Source organism: Piliocolobus tephrosceles, chromosome 10 (genome assembly GCF_002776525.5).
Source record: "Piliocolobus tephrosceles isolate RC106 chromosome 10, ASM277652v3, whole genome shotgun sequence".
Lineage (NCBI taxonomy): Eukaryota > Metazoa > Chordata > Mammalia > Primates > Cercopithecidae > Piliocolobus > Piliocolobus tephrosceles.
The window spans coordinates 118,914,332-118,941,083 of record NC_045443.1 but is presented as its reverse complement, the minus strand read 5'-3'; the positions used below and the strand labels follow the sequence as shown (position 1 = coordinate 118,941,083).

General features: G+C 46.1%; 1 protein-coding gene across 4 annotated transcripts in view; it reads right to left on the bottom strand.

The window, feature by feature from the left end:
* The window catches only part of P2RX7 (purinergic receptor P2X 7), a 54,371-nt gene that overhangs the window by 4,668 nt on the left and 22,951 nt on the right, over positions 1-26,752 (bottom strand). For 2 of the 4 annotated variants that reach the window (XM_023204916.3, XM_023204937.2), the window contains 10 exons: positions 26,259-26,327; positions 21,312-21,384; positions 19,757-19,853; positions 16,867-16,947; positions 16,097-16,226; positions 14,668-14,804; positions 6,364-6,454; positions 4,181-4,246; positions 3,947-4,096; positions 1,009-1,110 (listed from right to left, as the gene is read on the bottom strand). In XM_023204916.3, the coding sequence (XP_023060684.1) occupies positions 1,009-1,110; positions 3,947-4,096; positions 4,181-4,246; positions 6,364-6,454; positions 14,668-14,804; positions 16,097-16,226; positions 16,867-16,947; positions 19,757-19,853; positions 21,312-21,384; positions 26,259-26,327 (996 nt within the window). The remainder of the gene's footprint in view (positions 1-1,008; positions 1,111-3,946; positions 4,097-4,180; positions 4,247-6,363; positions 6,455-14,667; positions 14,805-16,096; positions 16,227-16,866; positions 16,948-19,756; positions 19,854-21,311; positions 21,385-26,258; positions 26,328-26,752) is intronic. The other 2 variants (XM_023204946.3, XM_023204927.3) reach the window with 2 other exon arrangements.

Here is a 26,752-nt window from a genome sequence, read left to right as displayed (position 1 = left end):
TGTAGCACTGTTTGTTAGTATCTCCTAAAACTGAATATATGTCTGCCTTATGACTCAGCAATTCCACTCTTAGGTAACTGCCCAGTAGAGTACCGTATGTTGAGCATAGCAGCATTATTGGCATTAGCCCCAAACTGGACACTACCCAAATGTCCATTAACAGTAGGATGGCTGAATAAGTTGGATGCTTATAAAACGGAATTATACAATGGGAATGAACTAAACACAGCGTCATGAACGACTCTCGCAAAAATAATGTCGAGTAAAGGAAGCCAGACACTCAACCGAGTATATACCGCTTACACACTACATGATTCAACTTTTAGAAACTTCTAGCAGAAGTAAAATTAATCTTTGGATACAGGATAATGACTACTTTTAAGAGAGGGCAGTTGGGTGGACTTGGTAGAGCCAAGGCGGGAGGACTGCTTGAGACCATCCTGGGCAACGTAGTGAGACATCGTTTATAATTTAAAAATATACATTTTTTTCTCTTTTTTTTTGAGATGGAGTCTTGCTCTGTCACCCAGGCTGGAGTGCAATGGCACAATCTTGGCTCACTGCAAACTCCACCTCCTGGGTTCAAGTGATTCTCCTGCCTCAGCCTCCTGAGTAGCTGGGATTACATGTATGCCTCCACACCACCCGGCTGATTTTTGTATTTTTAGTAGAGACAGGGTTTCACCATGTTGGCCAGGTTGGTCTTGAACTCCTGACCTCAAGTGATCCACCTGCCTTGGCCTCCCAAAGTGCTGGGATTGCAGGTGTGAGCCACCATGCCCAGCCAAATTTTAAAAATTAAAAAAAGAGAAAGAGAGGGTAGTGATTGGAGGGGGGCATAAAAGAGACTCCTGCTAGTAATTTTCAGTTGTTTAATCTGAGTGCCGGTTACATGAGTATGTTTACTTTGTTAAAATCCATCAGTTTTGATTTGTACAAGTTTCTAGATGTGTTTATATTTAATAGTAAATTTTCTTTAAAAAATAAAGACAAAATTGTTTAACTTACTGGGACTTCTTGGCCCTTGACATCTTGCAGACTTCTCCCTAGTAGCTTCTGGTTCACCATCCTAATGTGGGATTCATCCACAAAGGACACATACTTTAATGTCTAGGAAAAGACCGTTTGAAAGTTTACCCATTTTTGTACAGAATTATCAAGAATTGCCTATTTAAAGGCAATTGTAATTCCTATTTGCCAAATGATAGACTATTGAACAAGCTGGCTCAAAACTCTCATTGACCAAGAATAAATGATTTCTGAGTCTAAAGGTAAATCAGAAATGGAACCCCATGCTTTTTTTTTTTTTTTCTTTTTTTGAGACGGAGTTCGCTCTTGTTGCCCAGGCTGGAGTGCAGTGGCGCGATCTTGGCTCACTGCAACCGCTGCCTCCCAGGTTCAAGTGATTCTCCTGCCTCAGCCTCCTGAGTAGCTGGGATTACAGGCATGCACCTCCATGCCCAGTTAATTTTGTATTTTTAGTAGAGATGGGGTTTCTCCATATTGGTCAGGCTGGTCTTGAACTCCCGACCTCAGGTGATCCCCCCACCTTGGCCTCCCAAAGTGCTGGAATTACAGGCATGAGCCACCACGCTGGGCAGAACCCCATGCATCTTAATTTGTAAATTCAACGCAGCCTTACTGCTTAATGTTTTTACATTGGATCCCCCAATTGCCACGTACAATTTCTTTGTGGTATTATCTCAATTTCAGTAACTCTAGATTCAGTATCTCCAGAAAGTTGTACTATTGCAACTTAAATTATTTATATGTTTGTTAAATTTCATCTCATCTTGGGCCATGAAGTAGTGATTAGTTTTAGCTGCAAAGATGAACTTTTCTTTCAAATTGTGAATGCATATACAATGGACAGTGAATTGTGCATTCAGCTGCTGGAACAGGACAATCATGTTCCTGGATGAGGGAAAGACAAATAAATTGTCTTTTTTTTTTTTTTTGAGACGGAGTTTCGCTCTTGTTGCCCAGGCTGGAGTGCAATGGCGCGATCCTGACTCACCGCAACCTCCACCTCCTGGGTTCAAGTGATTCTCCTGCCTCAGCCTCTGGAGAAGCTGGGATTACAGGCATGCGCCACCACACACCACTAATTTTTTGTATTTTTAGTAGAGACGGGGTTTCTCCATGTTGGCCAGGCTGGTTTTGAACTCCTGACCTCAGGTGATCCGCCCACCTTGGCCTCCCAAAGTGCTGGGATTACAGGCGTGAGCCACCGCGTCCAGCCAATCACCTTTGTTTTTAGGTACCAGAGATTTCTGTTTGGGGAAAATCATGGAGTTGAATGCAGAGGACCTGCTTAATAAAGTCCAAATTAATCAAATCAAAACAATACAGATGACACTGAAATCTCTTTGACTACTCTCTCACCTAAGCTCCTTTCCAGAAGCAGCCACTGGTACAATTTTGTGTACATACATACAACCACACATATGTATATGTATGTGTGTGTACACTTCTGTATACATAGAATATACATGCAGAAAATATATAGATTAGCTTCTGAGTCTAGTGGTTTTTTTATCCTATATATCATATAATATATGTTGTTCTACAGTTTGCTTTTTTTTTCTTTTAACAAATGTCTTGGAGATCTGCTCTTGTCAAGCCCTATAATTTTTTTTTTTTTTTTTTTTGAGACAGAGTTTCCCTCTGTCACCCAGGCTGGAGTGCAATGGCATAATCTTGGCTCACTGCAACCTCTGCCAACCAGGTTCAAGCAATTCTCCTGCCTCAGCCTTCCAAGTAGCTGAGACTTCAGGCATGCACCACCACACCTGGCTAATTTTTGTATTTTTAGTAGAGATGAGGTTTCACCATGTTGGCAAGGCTGGTCTCAAACTGTTGACCTCAAGTGATCTGCCTGCCTCAGCCTCCCAAAGTGTTGGGATTACAGGCATGAGCCACTGTGCCCAGCCTTGGGCCAATTATTTAACCTTCCTGTGGTTCAATTTCCTCATCTATGGAAAGAGATAATAGTAGCATCTGTCTACATCAGGTTGTTGTGAAGATTCAGTGAGTTAATGTATAAAGCATTTAGAAGTGTTGTGTAAGTGTTTGCCATTATTATTATCTATCTCATTTTTTAAAACTGGTGCCTGGTATTCCTTTCTATGGATTTACCATAGTTTCTTTCACCATTCACCTGTTGGATATTTGGTTAGATGCTATTTCTTCACTGTTAATAATCATATATGATTGATAATTTAATAAACAATCCTGCTTTGAACATCTTGCACTCGTGTATTGCTTGGGTACTCATGTGAGTATTTTTCTAGGGCAGGTGTGGAGAACTGAAAATGCCAGGCTGTAAAGTATGTCCCATTTAAACATTAGTCACTGCCAAATTGTTCTCTAAAGTCGTTATTCTTTTTTTTTTTTTGGCTATACCAATTTAATAAATGACAAAACAGACTGGGCTCAGTGGCTTACACTTGTAATCTCAGCACTGTGGCTGGCAGAGTGGGTGGATCATTTGAAGTCAGGAGTTTCAGACCAGCCTGGCCAACATAGCTAAACACCGGCTCTACTAAAAATATAAAAATTAGCTGGGTGTGGTGGTGTGTACTTGTGGTCCCAGCTACTTGGGAGGTTGAGGCAGGAGAATCACTTAAACCTGGGAGGCACTCCAGCCTGGGTGATAGAGCAAGACTCCATCTGAAAATAAATAAATAAATAAATAAATAAATGACAAAATTGGCAAGTCCTGGACATAAAAAATTGCCTTCCCTCTATCTTGCCCCTCCATTTTTTGTTTCTATTCTTCTCTAAGACCCAAGAATTTATCTCAGAGTTGGTTGATCGGGGTAGAGCCCAGAGACGTATCCACTACAGGAGGAAGCCTGTGATTTGGGCCTAACTTTCGTGCATTGCTCAGTGATTTCATGGAATCTCTCCATGTCTCAGTGTCCTGTGAACACAGCGGCCTCACCGGCTTTGGCTCCACAATGGACTCGCACTTCTTCCTGTAGTAGTATTCGTTGACCACACAGGGCTGACAGCACTTGCACCAGGGATAAATATGGGAGCGACAGTAGTTACTGGAGTAAGTGTTGATGAGGAAGTCGATGAACACAGTGGCCTGTGGAAAACGCAGACAAGCGCCACGTTAGTAACTTCCTTCTCCAAACCATTTTCCTAATGCGCGGAAAAGAGAATCTCTTACCAGACCGAAGTAGGAGAGGGTTGAGCCAATGTACACAACCAGCTGGATAATGTCAAATTTTCCTCCCTAAAAACAGAGTGGGAGAGTTTACTCAAGTGAAATTCAGAGCAGCGCTGTTTTGCTTCAGCGTGCAATGGTTGGTTCTATCAGGGAGCGGAGCCTCCTACTGTGACTTGGATAGATGCATTCAAGTGCTGGCGGAGGCAGAGACTACGCAGACTGAAACTGACTCTCAGGCATCCTGCTTCAGCCGTGCAGGGTGTGCTTAGACCCATAAAGGTTTTACATGAACAAGCACTGGGGCCCACACATTAAGGGGAGACCCATCAAAGGGCTGTCATTTCTTCATACAAGGTGAGGGTTTCAGACAAGCTTCTTCTCCAAAAGGTTTGACATTACTTCAGAAGCAGAGGGAAGGAATGTCTGGGTGGCCTCATGGTTTTTTGTTTGTTTGTTTGTTTTTTGTTTTTTTGAGACAGAGTCTTGCACTATTGACCTGGCTGGAGTGCAGTGGCGTGATCTCGGCTCACTGCAAGCTCCACCTCCTGGGTTCAAGTGATTCTCCTGCCTCAGCCTCCCAAGTAGCTGGGATTACAGGCACCCACCACCACGCCCACCTAATTTTTTGCGTTTTTAGTAGAGACAGGGTTTTACCATGTTGGCCAGGCTGGTCTTGAACTCCTGACCTCGTGATCCACCCACCTCAGCCTCCCAAAGAGCTTGGATTACAGGCGTGAGCCACTGTGCCCAGCCCAGCCTCGTGGTTTTTATTCCCAGTGGTCTTTGCATTCTTTCAGCTATATCTCATTGCTTCTTGTCCTGCTTATCACCATCTTACACAGATAACATGCTCTTGGACACCATGTCATGGGATATGTTGATTTTTGCATACCTGGCATCTTTTCCTTCTGTCTTCAGAGGGCAACACTCCAATTTTCTTTTCAGTCCATGTAGTGTGTGTGTGTGTGCGTGTTGAAGGGGCTGGGGTGTTGGCCTCTCTGCTGGCCCCTGGGCTGGGTTAGGGTTGGTTCGAGACCAGCCATTGGGAGTATGGCATGACCCTGGTCACAGTGATTAGTTCAGTGGTGGGCATGTCATCCATAGTGGGCCAATCAGAGCCAATGACATTTGTCTGAGACCTTTGCTGAACCTTCTGGCAAAGAGGCATTTTCTTTTCACTGAGGTTGCTAAACCGGTCAGATCGAAGGTGCTGCTTGATACCTTCATAGAGAGATGGCTGGTCTGGGGATGATGCCAAGACCGAGGAGGACGTACACAAGACACAGAGGGTGGCAAGTTCTTTTTTTTTTTTTTTTTTTTTTTGGAGACGGAGTCTCGCTCTGTCGCCCAGGCTGGAGTGCAGTGGCCGGATCTCAGCTCACTGTAAGCTCCGGAGGGTGGCAAGTTCTTGATGATGATGATGATGTTGTTTTAACACCTGGATCCAACCATGCTTGTAGCTTAAAAATAACCCCTGGAATTTTTTCAGTTATGTGAACCCAAAAAAGCCCACTGAAAACGTTTTTTTTTTCCCCCTTAAGCCAATTTGAATTGGATTCTGTTACTTACAAACTATTTTACAGGAGATTTCTTTCTCTCTCTTGTTAAGTATCAGAGTATTTTTATTTTTATTTTTTTATTTTTTTATTTTATTTATTTTTTTGAGACAGAGTCCCGCTCTGTCACCCAGGCTGGAGTGCAGTGGCTGGATCTCAGCTCACTGCAAGCTCCGCCTCCCGGGTTTACGCCATTCTCCTGCCTCAGCCTCCCGAGTAGCTGGGACTACAGGCGCCGCCACCTCGCCCGGCTAGTTTTTTGTATTTTTTAGTAGAGACGGGGTTTCACCGTGTTCGCCAGGATGGTCTCGATCTCCTGACTTCGTGATCCGCCCGTCTCGGCCTCCCAAAGTGCTGGGATTACAGGGTTGAGCCACTGCGCCCGGCCCAGAGTATTTTTAAAGCCGAATGTTAGAATTGCTTTCTAGGCCCACTCCTGTACTCATCAGATGACTCATTCAGGGACAGCACCCCGAGGACATCTTCTTCCTCTTTTATCCCATGTGCAAAATGCCCAGTGCTAGCTAATGGCTGTGACCAAAACCCTTCCCTCCATGGAGGCCCCACAGCAGTAATTAGGACACAGTCATAGGATGCCGGTGCCCGGAGCTGGGAAAGGAGACTTACAGTGCCAAAAACCAGGATGTCAAAACGGATCCCGAAGACTTTTATCAGAGTCCGTTTCTCAACATTGTTTTCCTTGTAGTACTTGGCATATCTGTAGGAAGAAAAGGATCTGTATTTATAAGATCTCTTTGAAGGTGTTGGGCTTTTGGGGTTTTTTTTGAGACAGGGTCTCACTCTGTTGCCCAGGCTGGAGTGTAGCAGCAGGATTACTGTTCACTGCAGCCTTGACTTCCTAGGCTCAGAAGATTCTCCCACCTCAGTCTCCCAGCCAGGTGGGACTACAGGCATGCACCACCATGCTCGGCTAATTTTTTGTATTTTTTGTAGAGATGGGCTTTTGCCGTGTTGCCCAGGCTGGTCTCAAACTCCTGAGCTCAAGTGATTTGCCTGCCTCAGGTTCCCAAAGTGCTGGGGTTACAGGCATAAGCCACTGCATCTGGCAAAAAATGCTAGTATTTTATGGAAGGAAAAGCCCAAACAGTGGCCCATCTAGTCCTCCTGGTCTGTCCCCTGGCTCTGTGACAGGTGGCAGGGGAAGGAACACAATCCAAAGCCCTGGGTGACTCTCTCCAACCACCTGCAACCAAAGAGCATCCCCCTCCCCGTGTCACTGCCTGTACTTGCATCATCTCAGAGTGATGGAAAATCAGCTTGTCGCTTAAGATTAAAATGCATTTTAAAACAATACAGGATCAACAACAAGCAGATACATTTTTAAAAAATAGCTTCAAGCAATATGACTATTCCTTAAGGGGGAAGAAGAGGTTGGGCATCTAGAACAAAGCGGGAATGGATGGTGGTAAATCTTAGATACTGATTACTGGACTGGGGACAGGCACACCTCAGCAAACTGTATTTTCTTAGATTCTGTGTATGTCTATTTGGCAATCAATCACAGGGCCAAACTAAAGGCTGAAGTTGTGTTTTTTGTTTTGTTTGTTTGTTTTGAGGTGGGGTCTTGTTCTGTCACCCAGGTTGGAGAGCACTGGCATGATCAGATGATCAGAGCTCACTGCAGCCTCCACCTCCTGGGCCCAAGTGATACTCCCACTTCAGCCTCCCAAGTGGCTGGGTGGGACTACAAGCGTGCACCATCACACGTGGCTAATTTTTATTTTTAAAATTTTCGACTGGGCATGGTGGCTTACATCTGTAATCCCAGCACTTTGGGAGGCCGAGGTGGGTGGATCACTTGAGGTCAGGAGTTCGAGACCAGCCTGGACATCATGGTGAAACCCCATCTCTACTAAAAATACAAAAATTAGCCAGGCATGGTGGCACATGCCTGTAATCCCAGCTACTCAGGATGCTGAGGCACAGGAATCACTTGAACCCAGGAGACGGAGGTTGCAGTGAGCCAGGATCGTACCACTATACTCCAGCCTGGGTGACAGAACAAGACTGTCTCAAAAAAAAAAAGAAAAAAAAAAGTTTTTTCAAAAATGTTTTGTAGAGTCAGGATCTCATTCTTTCAACCAGGCTGGGGTGCAGTGGTGTGCTCATAGCTTGTTGCAGCCTTGAACTCCTGGCTTCAAGCCATCCTTTCATCTCGGCCTCCGAAGGCTGAAGTTGTTTACATCTCCCCTGCAATCCAGCTTTTGTGAGGGTGTGAAAATCATATTACAAACCCTCCAACCAATCCCTCAACCACTTCCTTTTCTAACTCTCCAGTATTTCTCCTTAGGGACAGGTAGGGTGAGGGCCAGACATTTAGAGACCATTCCTGTAACTCAGAACCCACTGGCATTATTCAAAGTAGTTCACCCTAAGCTGTTTCCCCAGTCCTGCCTTGCCCTTCCATTGGGAAACACAATAAAGCTCTGGACCATTCTTTCCCCTTTATTCTGCCTCTTGACCGGATCTGGTACTTCCTCCTGTGGCCCTGTCTAGCGTGGCATGGCCTGGTGTGGCCTGGCATCGGGTGGTGTGGCCCTATCTCTTGGGAAAAGTATGTAATATATTCTTCTTGGCCAGGTGCAGTGGCTCACGCCTGTAATCCTAGCACTTTGGGAGGCCAAGGTAGGCAGATCACCTCAGGTCAGGAGTTTGAGACCAGCCTGGCCAACATGGTGAAACCCCGTCTCTACTAAAAATACAAAAATTAGCTGGGTATGGTGGCAGACGTCTGTAATCCCAGCTAGTCGGGAAGCTGAGGCAGGAGTATCACTTGAACCCAGGAGACAGAGGTTGCAGTGAGCCAAGATCACACCACTGCACTCCGGCCTGGGTGACAGAGTGAGATCCCAACTCAAAAAAAAAAAAAAAAATTATTCTTTCAGTGGCATTGACCTTTCTCTGTCATCACCCAGTGCTAACTTTAAAAATTAAGCCCCAGGCACAAATCATCAGTCACCCGTAATATGCAACCCTCCCCAGTGCTGCAGTCAGGAAAAGTGGTGTGTTTTGTTTTTCAAGAATAATTAAGGAGGCTTAAAACGAATGCTTCATAAAACTTTTAAATCTGCCCCTTATTCTCACCACATTTTGATGATTGCTTTTAGATAAGGTTACATATACATATATATTTTTTCTGAGTTATTAATTCACCATCTAGTTACAAGATGTGGGGAGAGAAGAAAGCAGATGGCAGATGTTCTGCCAAAAAATAGTAAGAAACATCTGAAACTGTTTTTAAAAAACCTCTCAAAACCTGACATTGAAATCGATCAGATATTCTCAGGCACTTTAGTGCCTCTTTCTGACTAGAGGGAATTCAATTTCTTTGTATGTGACTATTTCAAGAGAGCTTTTTCTCCTGATGCTATATTGAGTGATTTATCTTTGTTGTTGTTCTTGTTGTTGTTTGTTTTTGTTTATTGAGACAGGATCTGGCTCTGTCACCCAGGCTAGAGTGCAGTGGCTTGAACACAGCTCACTGCAGCCTCCGCCTCCAGGGTTCAAGTCATCCTCCCACCTCAGCCTCCGGGCAGCTGGGACTACAGGTGCAAACCATTACACCCGACTAATTTTTAAAAATTGTTATAGAGATGAGGGTCTCACTGTGTTGCCCAGGCTGGCTTGAACTTCTGAGCTCAAGTGATGCACCCACCTCAGCCTCCCAAAGTGTTAGGATTATAGGCATGAGCCAACGTGCCCAGCCAGTGATTTGTTTTTTAATACACAAGCAAGCATGCGTCGCCACTGCCTGCCCTGGGCTTGGCATTATCTTCCTGTGAGTTGGTTTGCCTGGGAAGGTTAACATTGTATAGTAAGCGTGTGAATTTCTGCTTCCAGTGTCTTGTTACAGTGGCTGTTAAACTGAAGACAAGAATCACTTGGGGTGACGGCCGGGCGCAGTGGCTCACGCCTGTAACCCCGGCACTTTGGGAGGCCAAGGCAGGTGATCACAAGGTCAGCAGATCGAGACCATCCTGGCTAACATGGTGAAACCCCATCTCTACTAAAAATACAAAAAAAATCAGCCAGGTGTGGTGGTAGGCGCCTATAGTCCCAGCTACTGGGGAGGCTGAGGCAGGAGAATGGCGTGAACCCAGGAGGTGGAGCTTGCAGTAAGCCAAGATCGTGCCACTACACTCCAGCCTGGGTGACAGAGCAAGACTCCGTCTCAAAAAAAAAAAAAAAAAAAAAGGATCACTTGGGGTGAGTGTGTTCAAAGGCAGACTCCTAGGCCCCTCCCCCAAAGAGTGGTTACAGAAGCTCTGAGATGTTTCTAGGAGTCTGTATTTCCACTAAAGGTACCAAGTAATTATTCTGAGGCCCTGAGAAACATTGGGCCTTGAAGAAGAATGTTTTTTGCACACTGGAATGGGTTGAGCCCCCTAAATAAGATATGTTCAAGTATCTAATCCCTAGTGGCTGTGATATGACCTTATGTAGAAATACAGTGTTTGCAGATAGATATAATTAAGTTAAACATCTCAAGATGAGATTATCCTGGATTTAGGGTAAGCCCCAAATCCAATGACTAGTATCTTTATAAGATAAAGGAGAGATCAAATTGCTTGAGCCCAGGAGGCAGAGGTTGCAGTGAGCTGAAATTATGCCATCGCACTTCAGTCTAGGAGACTGGAGTGAAACCCTGTCTCAAAAAAAAAAAAAAAAAAAGAGAGAGAGAGAAATTGAAGACATCGAGACACAGGGGAGAAGGCCCTGTGAGAATGGAGGCAGAGATTTGAGTGACGCCGCCATAAAGTTATGAAATGCCTAGAGCCACCAGACGCTCGAAGAGGCAAGAAAGGACCCTCCCATAGAGCATCAGAGCAAGTGTGGCCCTGCTGACATCTTGATTCCAAACTTCTGGCTTCCAGAACTAGAAGAGGATTAATTTCTGTTGTTTGAAGCTGCCACACTTGTGGCAAGTAGTCATAGCAGCCACAGGAAATTAACACAGACACGTACTCCTGCTGGGCCTGAGAAGCGTGTCGTGCATTCTTTGTGGCCTGATCCACTTCACACAGGTCGTGCATGAGCGGAATCACCTATTCACTGAGTAAGGACATTTCACCACGGATCATTTTGTAAGGGACAGAATTCTGTAATGTGATCAACTTCTTCAACTTCCTATGTTTTAGAAAGTTATATTTTCTGAAATACCTCCTATAACCTGTAATTTCCTTCTCTTGTGTGTCTGCTGGAAAATAACTTGTCCACTTACTCATCAGACCTCAACAATTTATTTATTTATTTATTTAAGTTTTTTTTTTGAGACAGAGTCTCGCTCTGTCACCCAGGCTGGAATGAAGTGGCATGACCCCGGCTCGCTGCAACCTCCACCTTCCAGGTTCAAGCAGTTCTCCCTGCCTCAGCCTCCCAAGTAGCTGTATGAGGATAGGCACCTGTCACCACGTCCAGCTAATTTTTGTATTTTTAGGAGAGACAGGGTTTCGCCATGTTGGCCAGGCTGGTCTCGAACTCCTGACCTCAGGTAATCCTCCAGCTTCAGCCTCCCAAAGTGTTGGGATTACAGGCATAAGCCACCGCTCCTGGCCCTCAACAATTTGTTTTTGGCCAAAGATTTCTTCTGGTGCTCATTCCAGACAAGAAATGCTCTACCACTTTGTTGTAAAAGAATATTAACATCATAACTGGCTCAGGCCTTCAGAGGGCTCAGATCTCTCCAGGAGCGGATGTTCTTGGGCTCAACTCAGCCACTGGAAGGACATTTGCTGACACCTGATTGTACACTGCCCTGCATGCTTCTGCTGACAGCTAAAAAAAATACCCTGGAAGGGCAGTCAGGGGACCACTCATCCTGTCCTCTCTTCTTACTAATGGCCATGGGCCTATTCAGCAGAGCAGCAGGGGATGATCAAAAAGTTATCTCAACTGGGAGCTGGTTTCAGTGCCCTGGATGAAATTCCACTGACCCAAAGGAAGCAAAAAGCATCAGCCCACCTTTACGTCAAGGGTTTCAAACTCAAATGCCTACAGGGGCCAGGCAGATGACAGAAACGAGGATGCGGGCCGGGTAGAAGCACTAAGGAGTGGCAGTGACGGTGATGAACCAGAAAGCCCAGACCCTCTCTAAATAGGACCACTGATACGCAGCTCCAGCCTGTGGCCACCATGTAAGATATGGACCCTGGGGTGTCAAATAGTTTAATTTTTTTTAATCAAATAGTTTAATTTTTCAAGAAAAGCAGGAAGTCCAAGGTTTTACATAGAATGTCTCAAATTTTATTATTTATTTATTTATTTATTTTTGAGACAGGGTCTCACTGTGTCACCCGGGCTGGAGTGCAGTGGCACAACCACAGCTCACTGCAGCCTCAACCTCCCAGGTACAAACAATCCTCCCACCTCAGCCTCCTGAGTAGCTGGGACCAGAGGTGCATGTGCCCACACCTGGCTGATGTTTTAAAAATTATTATTTGTAGAGATGGGGTCTCCCTATGTTGCCCAGGCTAGCCTCAAACTCCTGGGTTCAAGTGATCCTCCCACCTTGGCCTCCCAAAGTGCTGGGATTACAGGCATGAGCCACTGTACCTGGCCTATCTCAAGTTTTAAAACATCATGCAGGCCAAAAAACAAAACAACACAAAACCAGAAACAGAAAGACATTTAAGGGGCTGCCTGCCAGTTTATGAGGCTGCTTTGAGTAATATATAAGGAATACCTCCATAACACACAGCACATGCAGAACTTTGCATAAGATCTTTTTCTACTGAAGACAGTATTTCAAAGCCCACGAGGAGAACTCCCACCCAAGTTACTTTGGATAATAGGTCGGTATGAAAGGAATGATATAATAGAATGGACAGAAGTAGTAGGATCCTTAAGGTAAGAATGGGACTCACTGGAACAATAATAGATGACTTTGGAAAAGAACCAAATAAAAATCCTAGAAATGAAAAGTATAGGCCAGGTGCAGTGGCTCACACCTGCAATCCTAACACTTTAGGAGGCCGAGGCAGGTGGATTGCTTGAGCTAGGAGTTTGAGACCAGCCTGGGCAATATAACGAGACTCCGTCTCACAAAAAAATTTTAAAAATTAGCTGGGCATGGTGGCGTGCACCTGTAATCCTAGCTACTCAGGAGGCTGAGGTGGGAGGATCGCTTGAGCCTGGGAGGCAGAGGTTGCAGTGAGCTATAATCGCACCAAGTCCACTCCAGCCTAGGTGACAGAGTGAGACTCTGTCTCAGAAACAAAACAAAACAAAACATTATAACCATAGATTTTTTTTTTTTTTTGAGACGGAGTCTTGCTCTGTTGCCCAGGCTGGAGTGCAGTGGCCGGATCTCAGCTCACTGCAAGCTACGCCCCCCCGGGTTCACGCCATTCTCCTGCCTCAGCCTCCCGAGTAGCTTGGATTATAGTCACTCGCCACCTCGCCCGGCTAGTTTTTTTGTATTTTTTAGTAGAGATGGGGTTTCACCGTTTTAGCCAGGATGGTCTCGATCTCCTGACCTCGTGATCCGCCCGTCTCGGCCTCCCAAAGTGCTGGGATTACAGGCTTGAGCCACCGTGCCCGGCCAACCATAGATATTTTTAAAAATCCGAAAGCATATGATAAAATGTTCGCAGCCTTTGATTTAATAAGTCTAGAAATTTATCCTAAGGAAGTAACCTGGAATTCAAACAAAAGTTTATGTGCAAAGATGCACACTGTGGTTATTTGTAATAGAAAAACTGGAAGCAACTCAAATATTCAATCATGGAGGCATGGGCGAGAAAATCATGAGGTGGGAAGGAAGGGATGGAGTGTGAGTGTGGGGTCAGAGTGACGAGGGTTAGAATTATGCAGCGTGTATTATCTGCTGTGGGTCTTGGGCAAATCATCTTCTAGAAACAATAATATCTTTCTTCCAGGGTTGTTGGGAGATTTTAGGGATGGTGACAGGGAGTGCTTGGTATATGGAAAACCCTCCTTGGGCCAGGCGCAGTGGCTCATGCCTGTAATCCTAGCACTTTGGGAAGCCGAGGTGGGCAGATCACTTGAGGTCAAGAGTTCGAGACCAGACTGGCCAACGTAGTGAAACCCCGTCTCTACTGAATATACAAAAATTAGCTGGGTGTGGTGGCACATGCCTGTGGTCCCAGATACTTGGGAGGCGGGAGGATCGCTTGAACCCAGGAGGCAGAGGTTGCAGTGAGCTGAGATCGTGCTACTGCACTTCAGCCTGGGCAAACAGAGTGTGACTCCATCTAAAAAAACAAACAACAACAAACACGAAAAACAAAGAAAAGAAAACACTCCCTGAATTGTAGCAGTTGTTATTTTGTTATTTGTTCACCTACAAAATGGAATGTTATGATCATTAATGTGATGGTTACAAAGAATTTTGAGTGACTGGGGTATGAAAAACCCCAACAGAGTACCACTATACATATATATATATATATGTATGCATGCTATGATTTCATAGGAGCTGCATGAAATAATTGGTGCAGATGAGGAAAATTCCCCCGAGGGTTATCATTGATTATTTCAGGGTAGGGGAATTATGGGTGATTTTGATCCCCCTCTATGCTTTTCTGTTTCCCAGTAGTTTTGTTTTATAAAGAGTATGCATCCGCCTGTAATCTCAGCTACTTGGGAGGCTGATGCAGGAGAGTCGCTTGACCCTGGGAGGTGGAAGTTTGCAGTGACCGAGATGGCGCCATTGCACTCCAGCCTGGGTGACAGAGCAAGACTCCATTTCAAAAAAATAACTAAATAAAAGACAGTGTGCATCTCTTTGAGAATTTTAAAAAATTATGGAAAAAATTCAGTTATCACCTAGTTCTTAGAGAAAGTCTTTTTTCATTCATCTTGTTGCCTTGGAAACCAAAATTAGTCTCACCAATTGCTGGGAATGAGATTCAGCCACTGGGTGAGTTTGACCTGGGGCCTTGGAGTTACCTGAAGTTGTAGCCAGGGTACAAGGACACGTTGGTGGTCTTGTCGTCAAGGCGACGGAAACTGTATTTGGGACGGCAGTGATGGAACCAACGGTCTAGGTTGCAGTCCCAGTAGATCTCAATGCCCATTATTCCGCCCTGAAGGATCAACAAGAGACAGTCTCTATGGCTGCTGGGTGTGAGTTATGCAACCGCCAGACATCTCCCTGCATAGCCATGATTGCTTAAGATTTTTAGAGGAAAAATGCTGATTGAAGAACCATGTGTACAACCCCATCTAACTCGCACAAGTGTTATTGTGGTGGCCACAAACGCATCTCCTCACTCTCCCTACCGCCGTCTGGGACACACCACCGTTAAACTCAGTGTCCTAAAATACAACTTTCAACAGACCACTCCTCTACTCAGACACCTTTAATGCCCCCCACACCCCCATTACAGATCAAGTCCAAACTTATTAGACTGGAATTCAGGGCACTCTGTCAAATATATTTTCTGCTTTACCTCCTAGTACTCCCCTAGGGAAAGCTCTTTGCAGATGCAATTACATGAAGGATTTTTTTTTTTTTTTGAGATGGAGTCTCGCTTTAGTCACCCAAGCTGGAGGGCAATGGCATGATCTCAGCTCACTGCAACCTCTGCCTCCTGGGTTCCAGCGATTCTCCTGTCTCAACCTTCCGCGTAGCGGGGCTTACAGGCGCCCACCACCATGCCTGGCTATTTTTTTTTTTTTGTATCTTTAGTAGAGAGAGGGTTTCACCATGTTGACCAGGCTGGTGTTAAACTCCTGACCTCGGGTGATCTGCCCACTTCAGCCTCCCAAAGTGCTGGGATTACAGGCATGAGCCACCGCGCCCATCCTAAATGAAGGATTTTGAAATGGGAGATTATCCTGGATTATCCAGCTGGTCCTTAAATGCCCCCTCTTGTAAATACTCCCTCTCTTTATAAGACAGGCAGAGAGAGATTGGACACAGGATAGGGAGTGAAAGTGGCCACTGAGGCAAGATTCCATGCTGCTGGCTTTGAAGAAATGCAAGGAATGCAGCTCCAGAAGGTGGAAAAGCCGAGGAACTGCATTCTCCCCTAAAGCCCCGGAGGGAGCACGGCCCTGGCTCAGGGAAAATCATCTCCAACTTCTGATCTCTGGCAACATAAGCAAATATATGTTGTTTTAAGCCGGTAAGCTTTGGTGACTTGTTACGGCAGCCATAGGAAAAGAATACACCAAGTAGCTCTCGCTCATAAGATTGTTTTGGGATTTGATGTGGTAGCGTAGGTAAAGCCCTTAGCACAGTGGGTGAATTTACTAAATGCTCAGTAAATGTGAGCCACATTGTGAAGACCCAGTGGCCCGGCCTCTTGGCCGTTTGACAGCCTCCATCCCCAGACACATAGCCCCACATCCCAGTGTACAAAGCACCACCAACCTGAATTGCCACATCTGAAAAATGATCGCCTGTTTCTCGGAAGATGTCTCCTAGTCGGAAAATGGGACACTGTGGATTCTGAGTCTTGTGGAAGGTACAAGTGATGTTTAAACCAGGCAAGATGTTTCTCCTGTGCATAATTAAAAGCAAACAAGCAAACATCTCGAGTGAAAACAGATCTGTCTCTTTCCCAGGAGTGAGCCAGTGTGGTGGAGAGGTTCCATGAAAGCCCCAAACGATCCCTGCCTCCTGGGCCCCTGGGCAGTGGCCTCTCACATTGGACCAGGGTTGATCTGTGTCACCAATGGCATATGGCAGAGTGTTGCTCCCAAAGACTGTGGCTTCCATCTTGGTTATACTCTTGGTTGCTTGTTGGTTAGACTCTTGGTTGCATCTCGGTTATACTCTCGCTTGCTTGCTCTATCTCTCTTGGGTCACTTGCTCTGGGAGAAGCCAGCCGCCGTATACCAAGGATACTCAAGTGGTCCTAGGGCGAGGAACTGAGCCCTCCCACCAGCAACTGTGTGAGAGCTTGGAAAAGGGTTCTCCAGCTCCAGTCAAGCCTAGAAATGACTGCAGCCCTGGTTGACAGCTTGGCTACAACCTGACAGACCTTGAGTGAGAACAACACAGCAAAGTCATTCCCAGATTCCTGACCCACAGAAACCATGGGAGACAATAGGCATTTCTTGTTTCAGGCTTCTGAGGTTTGGGATAATTTATTACACAGCAGTAGATAACTAAGACAGCGAGGCAGCCTGGGCACTTACGTGGTGTAGTTGTGGCCGGGGAAGTCGATATTGTTTTTGATGAGCACGGTGAAGTTTTCCGCACTGTTCAAGAGAGCAGGCCTGGAGAGAGACGTGCAAAATGGCCATTAGTGACGGCGGGGACCGAGGGAGTCCATGGGCCAGTGGGACCAGAGGTTTCTGGTTTCTTGGTTTGGTCTTTGGGATGCGTGAAGAGAAATGGATACAGCAAACCTAGTGGGCAAAGCATTCTGAAACTCTCCACAAAGCCCCTCCAGCTCCTCCAAGAAGAAGTTCTCCCTTCTTGAGATCTGATAGGGTTTTTCTCTGTGTCCCCACCCAAATCTCATCTCGAATTGTAATCCCCATGTGCCAGAGGAGACGTCTGGTGGGAGGTGACTGAATCATGGGGCCAGACTTCCCCCTTGCTGTTCTCCTGCTAGTGAGTGGCTCTCACGAGATCTGATCTGAAGTGCGTGGCACATCCCCCGCAGCCCCCCTCCTGCTCCATCATGGTAAGATGTGTTTGCTTCCCCTTTGCCTTCTGCCATGATTGTGAGTCTCCTGAGGCTTCCTGTTAAGCCTGTGGAACTGTGAGTCAATTAAACCTCTTTTTTTCATAAAGTATTCGGTCTCTCACCGAAAAAAAAAAGGTAGTGTTTTTTTTGTTGTTTTTTTTTTTGAGATGGAGTCTCACTCTGTCACCCAGGCTGGAGTGCAGTGGCACATCTCAGGTCACTGCAACCTCCACCTCCCGGGTTCAAGTGATTCTCCTGCCTCAGCCTCCTGAGTAGCCGGGATTACAGGTGTGTGCCACCACACCTGGCTAATTTCTGTATTTTTTAGTAGAGACAGGATTTCACCATGTTGGCCAGGCTGGTATCGAACTCCTGACCTCAAGTGATCCGCCTGCCTTAACCTCCCAGAGTGCTGGGATTACAGGTGTGAACCACCACACCTGGCTAGGTAGTTCTTTGTGTGAGAATGGACTAATACAAGACCCAATGGCATTTACTGTGGCACCTTTCACACTGATGTAATTACACATTCAGGTATGTACAGTGGTTGGGACTTGCTCCGTATCTGGAACTTGTATTTTACCTAAACCTTAGCAACGTCTCTTATGCATAGTTAACATATGAGATAAATATCTAACACCTACTACATGGTGATGGATGTGTTGAATGAATGATTAAATGAACCATCTTAGCTAATTCATATAATATATGAGAAACTGAAGTTCAGGGAGTTGCTTGCCCAGGTCACGTCAAAATCCAGCCCAGCGGCAGGCACGCTGGAGATGCAGTTTATTTAATGAGTGAGTTGATGGCGGAGCTGGAACTGAAACCACAGTCAGTCAAGGGCCGCTTGTCTTGAACCAAGGACTACCTGAGTGGAGGCTGCTGTATCTCCCAGAACTGGATGATTCCTTCTGTGACAAAGAAACACCCCTGACCTAGAAATGAACCTGAGTGGAGCTACTGGCGATTGAGAACCATAAGGGGTGATGCTGCTGAGTGCACCCCCTGTCCCGGCATTGGGAAACCTTTGCCTGAGCCTTCTATGAGCCAGCTTGGGGCGATTTTCTCTTTGCTCCACGATGCTGAGGGAATGATCCTGAATCACGATGGTCTAGAACTGCGCTGTCCAATATGGTAGCCACTGAACATGTGTGGCGATTTAAATTTAAATTAAATGAAAAACTCAGGCTGGGAGCAATGGCTCACACCTGTAATCCCAAAACTTTGGGAGGCCAAGGCAGGAGGAGGATCGCTTGAGCCCAGGAGTTCAAAACCAGCCTGGGCAACATAGCAAGACTCTATCTATCTATCATCTATCTATCTATCTATCTATCTATCTATCTATCTATCTATCTATCTATCTATGTATCTATCTATCATCTATCATCTATCTATCTATCATCTATCATCTATCTATCTTTCAAAAATTCAGTAGTCACACTTCATGTACTCAATAGCCACATGTACCTAGTAGCTGCCCTATTGGACAGCACAGATACAGAACATTTCCATCACTGCATAAAGTTCTATTGGACAGTGCTGGTCTAGAACCACCACACCTCCAGGGGCAGATTTTTTTTGTGTGTGTGTAAGCCAGGCATGGGGCTTACCTTACAATAACTGTACAAGTATCATCTCATTTAGTCCTTACAACAGCCCTATGAGGTTGGTGAAATTATTGTTTTGCTTTTACAGGTGAGGACACTGAAACTCAGAGAGGTTAAGCCACTTGCCCAAGGACACACAGCAAAAAGTGTTAGAGCTAGGAATTGAATCCAGGTCTTTCTTTCTCTGCTGAAATACGTCAGCCTTTGTGGCTTCTGAGATTTGACATCATGATTTTGTGTATTGAAGCAAAGCATCAATACAAGGGACCACCAAATCTGTATGTCATTGTGAGCATTTAATTTGAGAAAACTTCCTTTCCCTCCCCTCTTTTACCCTCCCCCCTTCTCCTTTTTCCTCCCCTTCCTCTTCTCTTTCCTTGCTTCATCCTTCCCTTCCATCTCCCTCCTTCCTTCCTATCCTTAATCACTCAGTATGGACACTGACAAGTCAGAAGGGATCCTGCTGTGGCACTAGAGGAGGGGGTCTGGGGGTACCCTGGAAGATCTGGGGGAGGGAAGGGGGCCAGGGACACCCAAGGATGCTCAGGGTAGTAGCTATTTACCAGTTGGTACGGAATTGTTACAATAGTTTACCAACCACCAGGGCCCTCCCAGAGACACTAGTTTGTGCCAAGTAGTGCATCCAGAGCACAGGGGTCCCCAAGCCAGTAGGACCCAGGACTTTGCAGGGCTGTGCTGAGAGGGGAAGGCCCAAGCAGCCTCGGCAAGGGCTCATCTGGTCGCTGCTGAGGGCCACTGTGTCTGTCTCCCCATGCAACTCACCGGGGGGCTTCTCCCACTGCCTCGATGGGGCACCAGGCAGAGACTTCACAGGTCTTCCGGTTCCCTTCATACACTACACACCTTCCAGTCTGAATTCCTATAGGGGCCAAAGCATCGTAGAACCACAGATGTGAAAGAACTGCAGAGAGGAAGTTCTCCAGGAGGGACATCATTAACTCAACCCAGGCGAGAGACTAGGCTTTGACCAGGCTTTCCAACCCATGCAGCTTCAGCTTCCGTCAAGCCCGTCCTAACCACAACGAACACAAGGCAAGGCAAACGAGCAAAACATAATAGAGATCAGACGGAACACAGGAAGACTGTGGATTCTGCTGGCTCTTTTGTTTCTTTACAAGAAAAGGTGCCCATGAGGGGAGCGGAACAGGTGTATGCTCTCACTTAGTATAAATGGACTAGAACATGGCCTCTCCAAAGGGCACAAGTCCCTCAAGGGGTACACAGCCTGTCCAGGATGCGCCAAGCCATGAAATAAGCATGGCGCAGCTTCCTGGAGTGTTAGGATGATTAACCGGTTTCCAAGGGAGAATTAATTAAATAGTGAGCAATGTTAAAATAATCTTTATACCAACTCGAATACACATATAGTATGGAGTAGAGTGCAGTAATGGGCATATGCCTTTTTGTGTGCATTTGCATTATAACCACTGAATTTTTTTTTTTTTTTTTTTGCAGTTTTTTAAAAATTCTCCTGTTTTTTTTTTTTTTTTTGTTCTTTTTTTTTGTTTTTTTTTTTTACGGAGTCTAGCTTTGTCACCCATGCTGGAGTGCAGTGGCACGATCTTGGCTCACTGCAACCTCCACCTTCCAGGTTCAAGTGATTCTCATGTCTCAGCCTCCCAAGTAGCTGGGATTATAAGCACGGGCCACCATGCCTGGCTAATTTTTGTATTTTTAGTAGAGATGGGGTTTCACCATGTTTTCCAGGCTAGTCTCGAACCCCTGACCTCAAGCATCCATCTGCCTCACCCTCCCAAAGTGCTGGGATTACAGGCACGAGCCTCTACACCCGGTGCCCTGTGCCTTTCTAAGTTAAAACATGAGATAAAGAAATTCTGCAGGTATCACAATAGCACTATTGTTAGATATAAATAAAATCAAAAGTAAAATAAAACAGTACAAAAAATTTTTGAAAAGTAAAAAATAAAATAAAATAAAAAATTTGCAGGTGAATATGGGTATTACTGCCAGGTTCCCTGGGGGTATAATTTCATAGTCCTCAACCTTTGAGGAGATTCAGGGGGAAGTTTAGAATATTCAGATGATACTATAGGCCATGTGATTTTTCTACCGATTAGAACGTGAACCTGCTAGGTTTTTAGGAGCTTCTCTCACTGGAAAACTGGAGTCATGTTTACAGCCAGCAGCTGGTCTGCTGGGGACAGAGCCGAAGCATGGGCAGACTCGCCTATGGCTTGGTGATGGTGGAAGAGGACAGCTGAGAGCAGAGGCTGAAGACCTGAACTGGGCATCACAAATGTCACCAAGAGGCCTGACCATCCAACCCTAGGGTCTCGGGAAAAGAAACAGAAGGTACCTTTGCTCTGTGGGTCCATCCATCCCTTTTTACAACCCCGGTCAGAGGAACAGAGCGTCCTGCGGGTGGGATACTGCAGATAGAAGGATGAGAGAGTGGGGAGTAAGTGACGTGTGTTACTAAGACACGGAGAAGAGATTCAATATCCACCAGGATGTGCACACGAATGCTTAGAGCAGCACTACTCAGAACTGCCAAAAAGTGGAAACCACGCAAGTGTCCACTGACAGATGAGCGGACAAATAAAATGTGGTACGTTCATACACAGAATCTTATTTAGCCAGAAGAAGGATGAAGCGTTGACACCGTGTACAACATGGATGGACCTTGAGAACATGATGCTGAGTGAAAGAAGCCAGACACAAAAGGCCACACCATGTACAATTCTGTTTACAGGAAATGTCCAGAATAGGCATCTATAGAGACAGAAAGCAGATTGGTGGTGGCCAGGGACCAGGGGAAGGGGAGAATGGGGAGTGACTGCTAATGGGTTTGGGGTTTCCTTTGTGGGTGATGAAAATGTTCTGGAGGCCAGGCGCCATGGCTCATCACGCCTGTAATCCCAGCACTTTGGGAGGTCAGTCACCTGAGGTCAGGAGTCTGAGACCAGCCTGCCCAATGTCGTGAAACCCCGTCTCTACTAAAAATACAAAAATTATCAGGCATGGTGGCGGGCGCCTGTAATCCCAGCTACTAGGCAGGCTGAGGCAGGAGAATTGCTTAAACCCGGGAGGTGGAGGTTGCAGTGAGCTGAGATTGTGCCACTGCACTCCAGCCTGGGTGACAAAAGCAAAACTCCACAAGGAAGGGAGGGTGGAAGGGAGGGAGGAAGGAAGGAAGGAAGGAAGGAAGGAAGGAAGGAAGGAAGGAAGGAAGGAAGGAAGGAAGGAAAGGAAGGAAGGGGGGAAGGAAAGGAAGGAAGGGGGGAAGGAGGGAGGGAGGGAGGGAAGGAGGGAGGGAAGGAAGGAAGGAAAAAAAAAGAAAGAAAGGAAAATGTTCTGGAATTAGATGGTGGTGATGGTTGCACAACTCTGTGAATATACTAAAAACCACTGAACTGTATGCTTTAAAATGGTGGGGTTTATGGTATGTGAATTATATCCCAATAAAAATGAATAAAAATGGGTAAAGCAGAGGTCTGGGCAGCTAGAAATCACTTTCAGGGATGCTGGCTAGGGTGGAGGACAGGTGGTTTGGTCCAAGTGGCCCTGTGGCTGAAAGGACTAAGCAGGGCAAACAGGTGCGGAGACTCAGCAGGACACATGGAACTGAGAGACATTGGCCAGGACACTCACCTGGCCCAAGAAAACAAGACCAGCTGGGTCTCAGGGCTGAAGGACAGAACATGAAAGAGAGAAATGAGCTGCCCTGGTTTATGCATATTTCTCTTCCTGTTTTCTAGGGAGCAGGCTTCACGGCCAGTCGTGAGGAAGCCAGAATATGACATAGGTGTGAAAATAGCCTCTGCTCCTTGTCATCTGTGCAATTTGTGGCTTCTACAGTGATTCAGGCCAAGGACCTAGGTCTTAGACCAGGTATACCTGGTTCAGCAGTAGCTGTACCATTTTCTAGCTGAGAGACCTCAGCCAACTCACTCACTTCTCTGAGCCTCAGTTTCCTCATCTGTAAAAACAGGGTGAACAGATTTGCCTTTTTTTTTTTTTTTTGAGACAGAGTCTTGCTCTGTTGACCAGGTTAGAGTGCAGTGGTGTGATCTTGTCTCACTGTAACCTCCACCTCCTGGGTTCAAGCAATTCTCCTGCCTCAGCCTCCCAAGTAGCTGGGATTACAGGCACACGCCACCATGCCTGGCTAATTTTTGTATTTTTAGTAGAGATGGTGTTTTACCATCTTGGCCAGGCTGGTCTTGAACTCCTGACCTCGTGATCTGCCTGCCTCGGCCTCCCAAAGTGCTGGGATTACAGGCATGAGCCACCGTGTCCAGCCAACAGATTTGTCTTGCATGGTTGTTGTGAAGATTAAATGAGTTATGAAAAGAAAGGGTTTAGCACATAGTACATGCTCAATGAATGTTTCTTGTAGTTTTCAAACTCTCTCATGATCTCTTTATTCCCCAGGCTGCCTTAGTCACATGGCATGCCGTTGGTCTCTTCCCCTTGTGACTCCCCAAATTAGACTATGAACCTTTTGAATACAGAGCAAAGGTCATATATTTGTAGCCCATGTGCCTGGCAAATAGTAGGTCTTGATAGTCATGGAAGGAAGGAATGTGTGATCATTCACTGTGGCTCATGGAAAGTTACATTTTCATTATCAACTGGAGATGAATCTCAGGGAAGAAGAGAAATCAATTTTATTTTGCTCTCCAAAAGGAATTCTAAAATTAAAAAAAAAAAAAAAAACAGCATTAGTTTTGTTGTAATCTTCTCTTTTGTGATTGTTGCATGGATTAAAGATGGCCACAAATTCTTGGTCACTTTCCCCATTGAGAGGTGGAGTGTTTCCTCTACTTTCAGAAGCTGAACCTGTGCTGTGACTGCAAAACCAATAGAAGCAGCAGAAGGAACGCTGTTGCCAGTTCCAGGCCTAAGCCTTAAGAAGGCCAGGAAGCTTCTCTTTTTTTGTTTTGTTTTGTTTTGAGGAACCTGAGCCACTATTGGAAAGTTTGACTACCCTGCTGGAGAGACAATGTGGAGAGACCCTGAAGAGAGGGAAACTCTTAGGGGTTCCCAGAGAGGAAGAGATGTCTAGCTGTCTCTGGGTGCCAATTGAGGCTCCAAGGGATGCCAACCCCAGCTGCCATCCGACTGCAGCTCCTTGAGAGATCCCTAGTGACACCAGTAGAAGAACCACCCAGCTGAACTCAGTCAACCACTGAACTGTGAAAGTTAATAAAATGCTTGTGTTAAGCCCACCATGATCAGGGTAGTTTGTTTTGAAGCCACAGGTAACTGGAGCAAATATCTATTCAGGTTAGTGTGTAACTGGAACTTGGTCATATTTACCGAGACAACCAGAGATAGAAGGGTGTTGATGGGCAGAGAGGAGGTGAATGTCCAATTAGACCAGCCCAAACCAGCCTGGAGCATAAGTTAAAATCCCAAAGAGTCACATGTACTCCCTGGGGTGGCAGTGCCTCCACGGAGCCTGTTGGGTTCCAGCCACTCTGAGTGACATCCCATCTGAGGAGTAATGTGTCATTTGAATCATGACAGCTGACATTCACTGAGTGCTTATAATGTACCATGCCTTGTTTTAAGCATGTCACAGGTATTCACTCATTTGTTTCAATGATCTGAACAGCTAGGTTTTGTTCTCAGCCCCATTTTATAGATGCACACAACTTGGCACAGAGAGGTGAAGAGTCACCTGCCTGAGGTCACAGAGCTAAGAATTTTAAGTTTTGAACCTTTAGCAGTCTAGCTTCTGAGCCCAGGCTCTTAATCTCTGGGCTATCCTAACTCTCTTTCTTCCAAGTCTCAATAACTCCAGAAGTGTCTTTATGTGTACATGGGGGTGGAGTGTGGTGTAGAGATGACCAAAGGATGGGGCAAAAGAGAACCAGGGCCCCCAAACTGGATTGGAGACAGAACACTGCTGGGAAGGGAGACAGAAGGGAGGGCTTGGCTGGCCTGGCTGTCAGAGATTTCACCTGAACAGCAGGGACAGTTAAGGGGCAATGAGGACTAAACAAACAAAGAAAGCTCTCCTTTTAGGGGGAGTGTTATCAAGATAGACACCAAGGGAAAGTTATCTTGGTTCTGAGTTTGGGTACAAATGATGGCAAAGACTGTACTCAAAGACAGCACTTTTGCCCAGAGTTCCTGGACGCTTAGGAAGCTAGACCTTGTTGCCAGAGTGGGCCCGTGAACAAAACCCCACCGGCAGGGCTGGGCCTACTCATCAGTGGAGGATCTGGCTGGGTACCACCAGCGCTGCTGCAATTGTCAGTGTTGGGAATGGTCCCTGGTACAGCACAGTTACGTTACCTGAGAGGGGAGGCTGGGAGGTTGGGAGTTACCGGTAATGCCTAACGGCAACACGCTGGTATAGATAAACTTAGAAGAATAGCTGGCTTTCATCTTGAAGAGCAGAGAGCAGGATGGTGAGGTACAGAATGAGACAAATACAGTTTTTGTTTTGTTTTGTTTTTAGAGACAAGGTCTCACTATGTTGCCCAGGCTGGTCTTGAACTCCTGGGCTCCAGTGATCCTCCTGCCTTGCCCTCCCAAAGTGCTGGGATTATAGGTGTGAGCCACCGTGCCTGGCCCAGAATAAAACAAATATGATTTGATAGGGAAGAAGCTCTTCCAGAAAGAGGCAGCATTGTGGAGAGGGCAGAGCCAAGCTGGGAAAGATTGTCTGGGTTGGTGGCAGGGAGCAATGGGGGCCCATGCACCTGATGGAGAGGCTGAGACTCTAAGAAGTGGGTGAATGACCAAGAGAGCTGTGTGCCAGGGTTTCCCAAAACCGGCCCTGCAGACAGTTCACTGTGAACCATGCTAGGAGATGCTGTGAGTGAGCACACTCAGGTCCTAACCCTGGCTGTGCCTGCAGCAAGCTGTGTGACCCTGGGGAAGTCACAACCTCTCTGAATCTGTGTTCTGGTTGGTAAAATGCCATTTTTCTCCTAAAGTCATTGTGAGCCTCAAAGCAAATGTGAAATGTTATGCAAATGCCAAGAATCACCATTGTCATAAGCTGCGAAGAGAGCCACAGATAGAAAGAGCAGGGTTGACGTCTGCACGGGTCCCTAGTGCTAGAACCGGAGACTGAGGCAGGCAGACAAAGATCTGGTGGCCATGGAGAGACACTGCCATGTGTTCTCTCCCTTCCTCCACTCAGCCCAGCCCTACCCCAGAAAAGAGGCAGGTAAATATTTGTGGGCTGAAATACACCCCAGGGTCCTAATTTCTGCTTCTTCCGACTTGCACCTCCTCCAGGAACTCGAACGACCTGACCTACCACTCCAGGTCCCCTCCTTACCTCGGGACATAATCGCTGCTGTTGGCCTTCTGTTTTGAGAAAGTTTGTCATCACGAAGAAAGAGTTCCCCTGTGGAGAAGGAGAGGCTAAGGAAATGCAAAGCCTTTGAAAAGAGAACTACTTAATTATAATAATCCAGCTTGCTGGGCGAACCTCTCCACTTTTCTAAGCTTCTAGAAATCAGGGTCTGTGGGCAACTTGGAATATGCTGAGGGCTTAATATCAAAGCTGGACGGGCAGCCCTGCTGAGCTGAGGGAGAGCGAAGGAGCATTTGCATGGGTTGAGGAGTCATTTGCCACTGCAGTCTCAAAAGCAGCCTTTTCGTGTTTTTTTTTTTTTTTTTTTTTTTTTTTAACACAGTAAAATCTCATTAAATTGAAACTCAAGAGACCTGGGGAGGCGAGGGTAGGGGAGCAGGTTCATCAGAACACTGTTCAGATTTTCCGGACTTTAATGAAAGGCACTAGGGCATCCCACCACCTGAGCAATCACA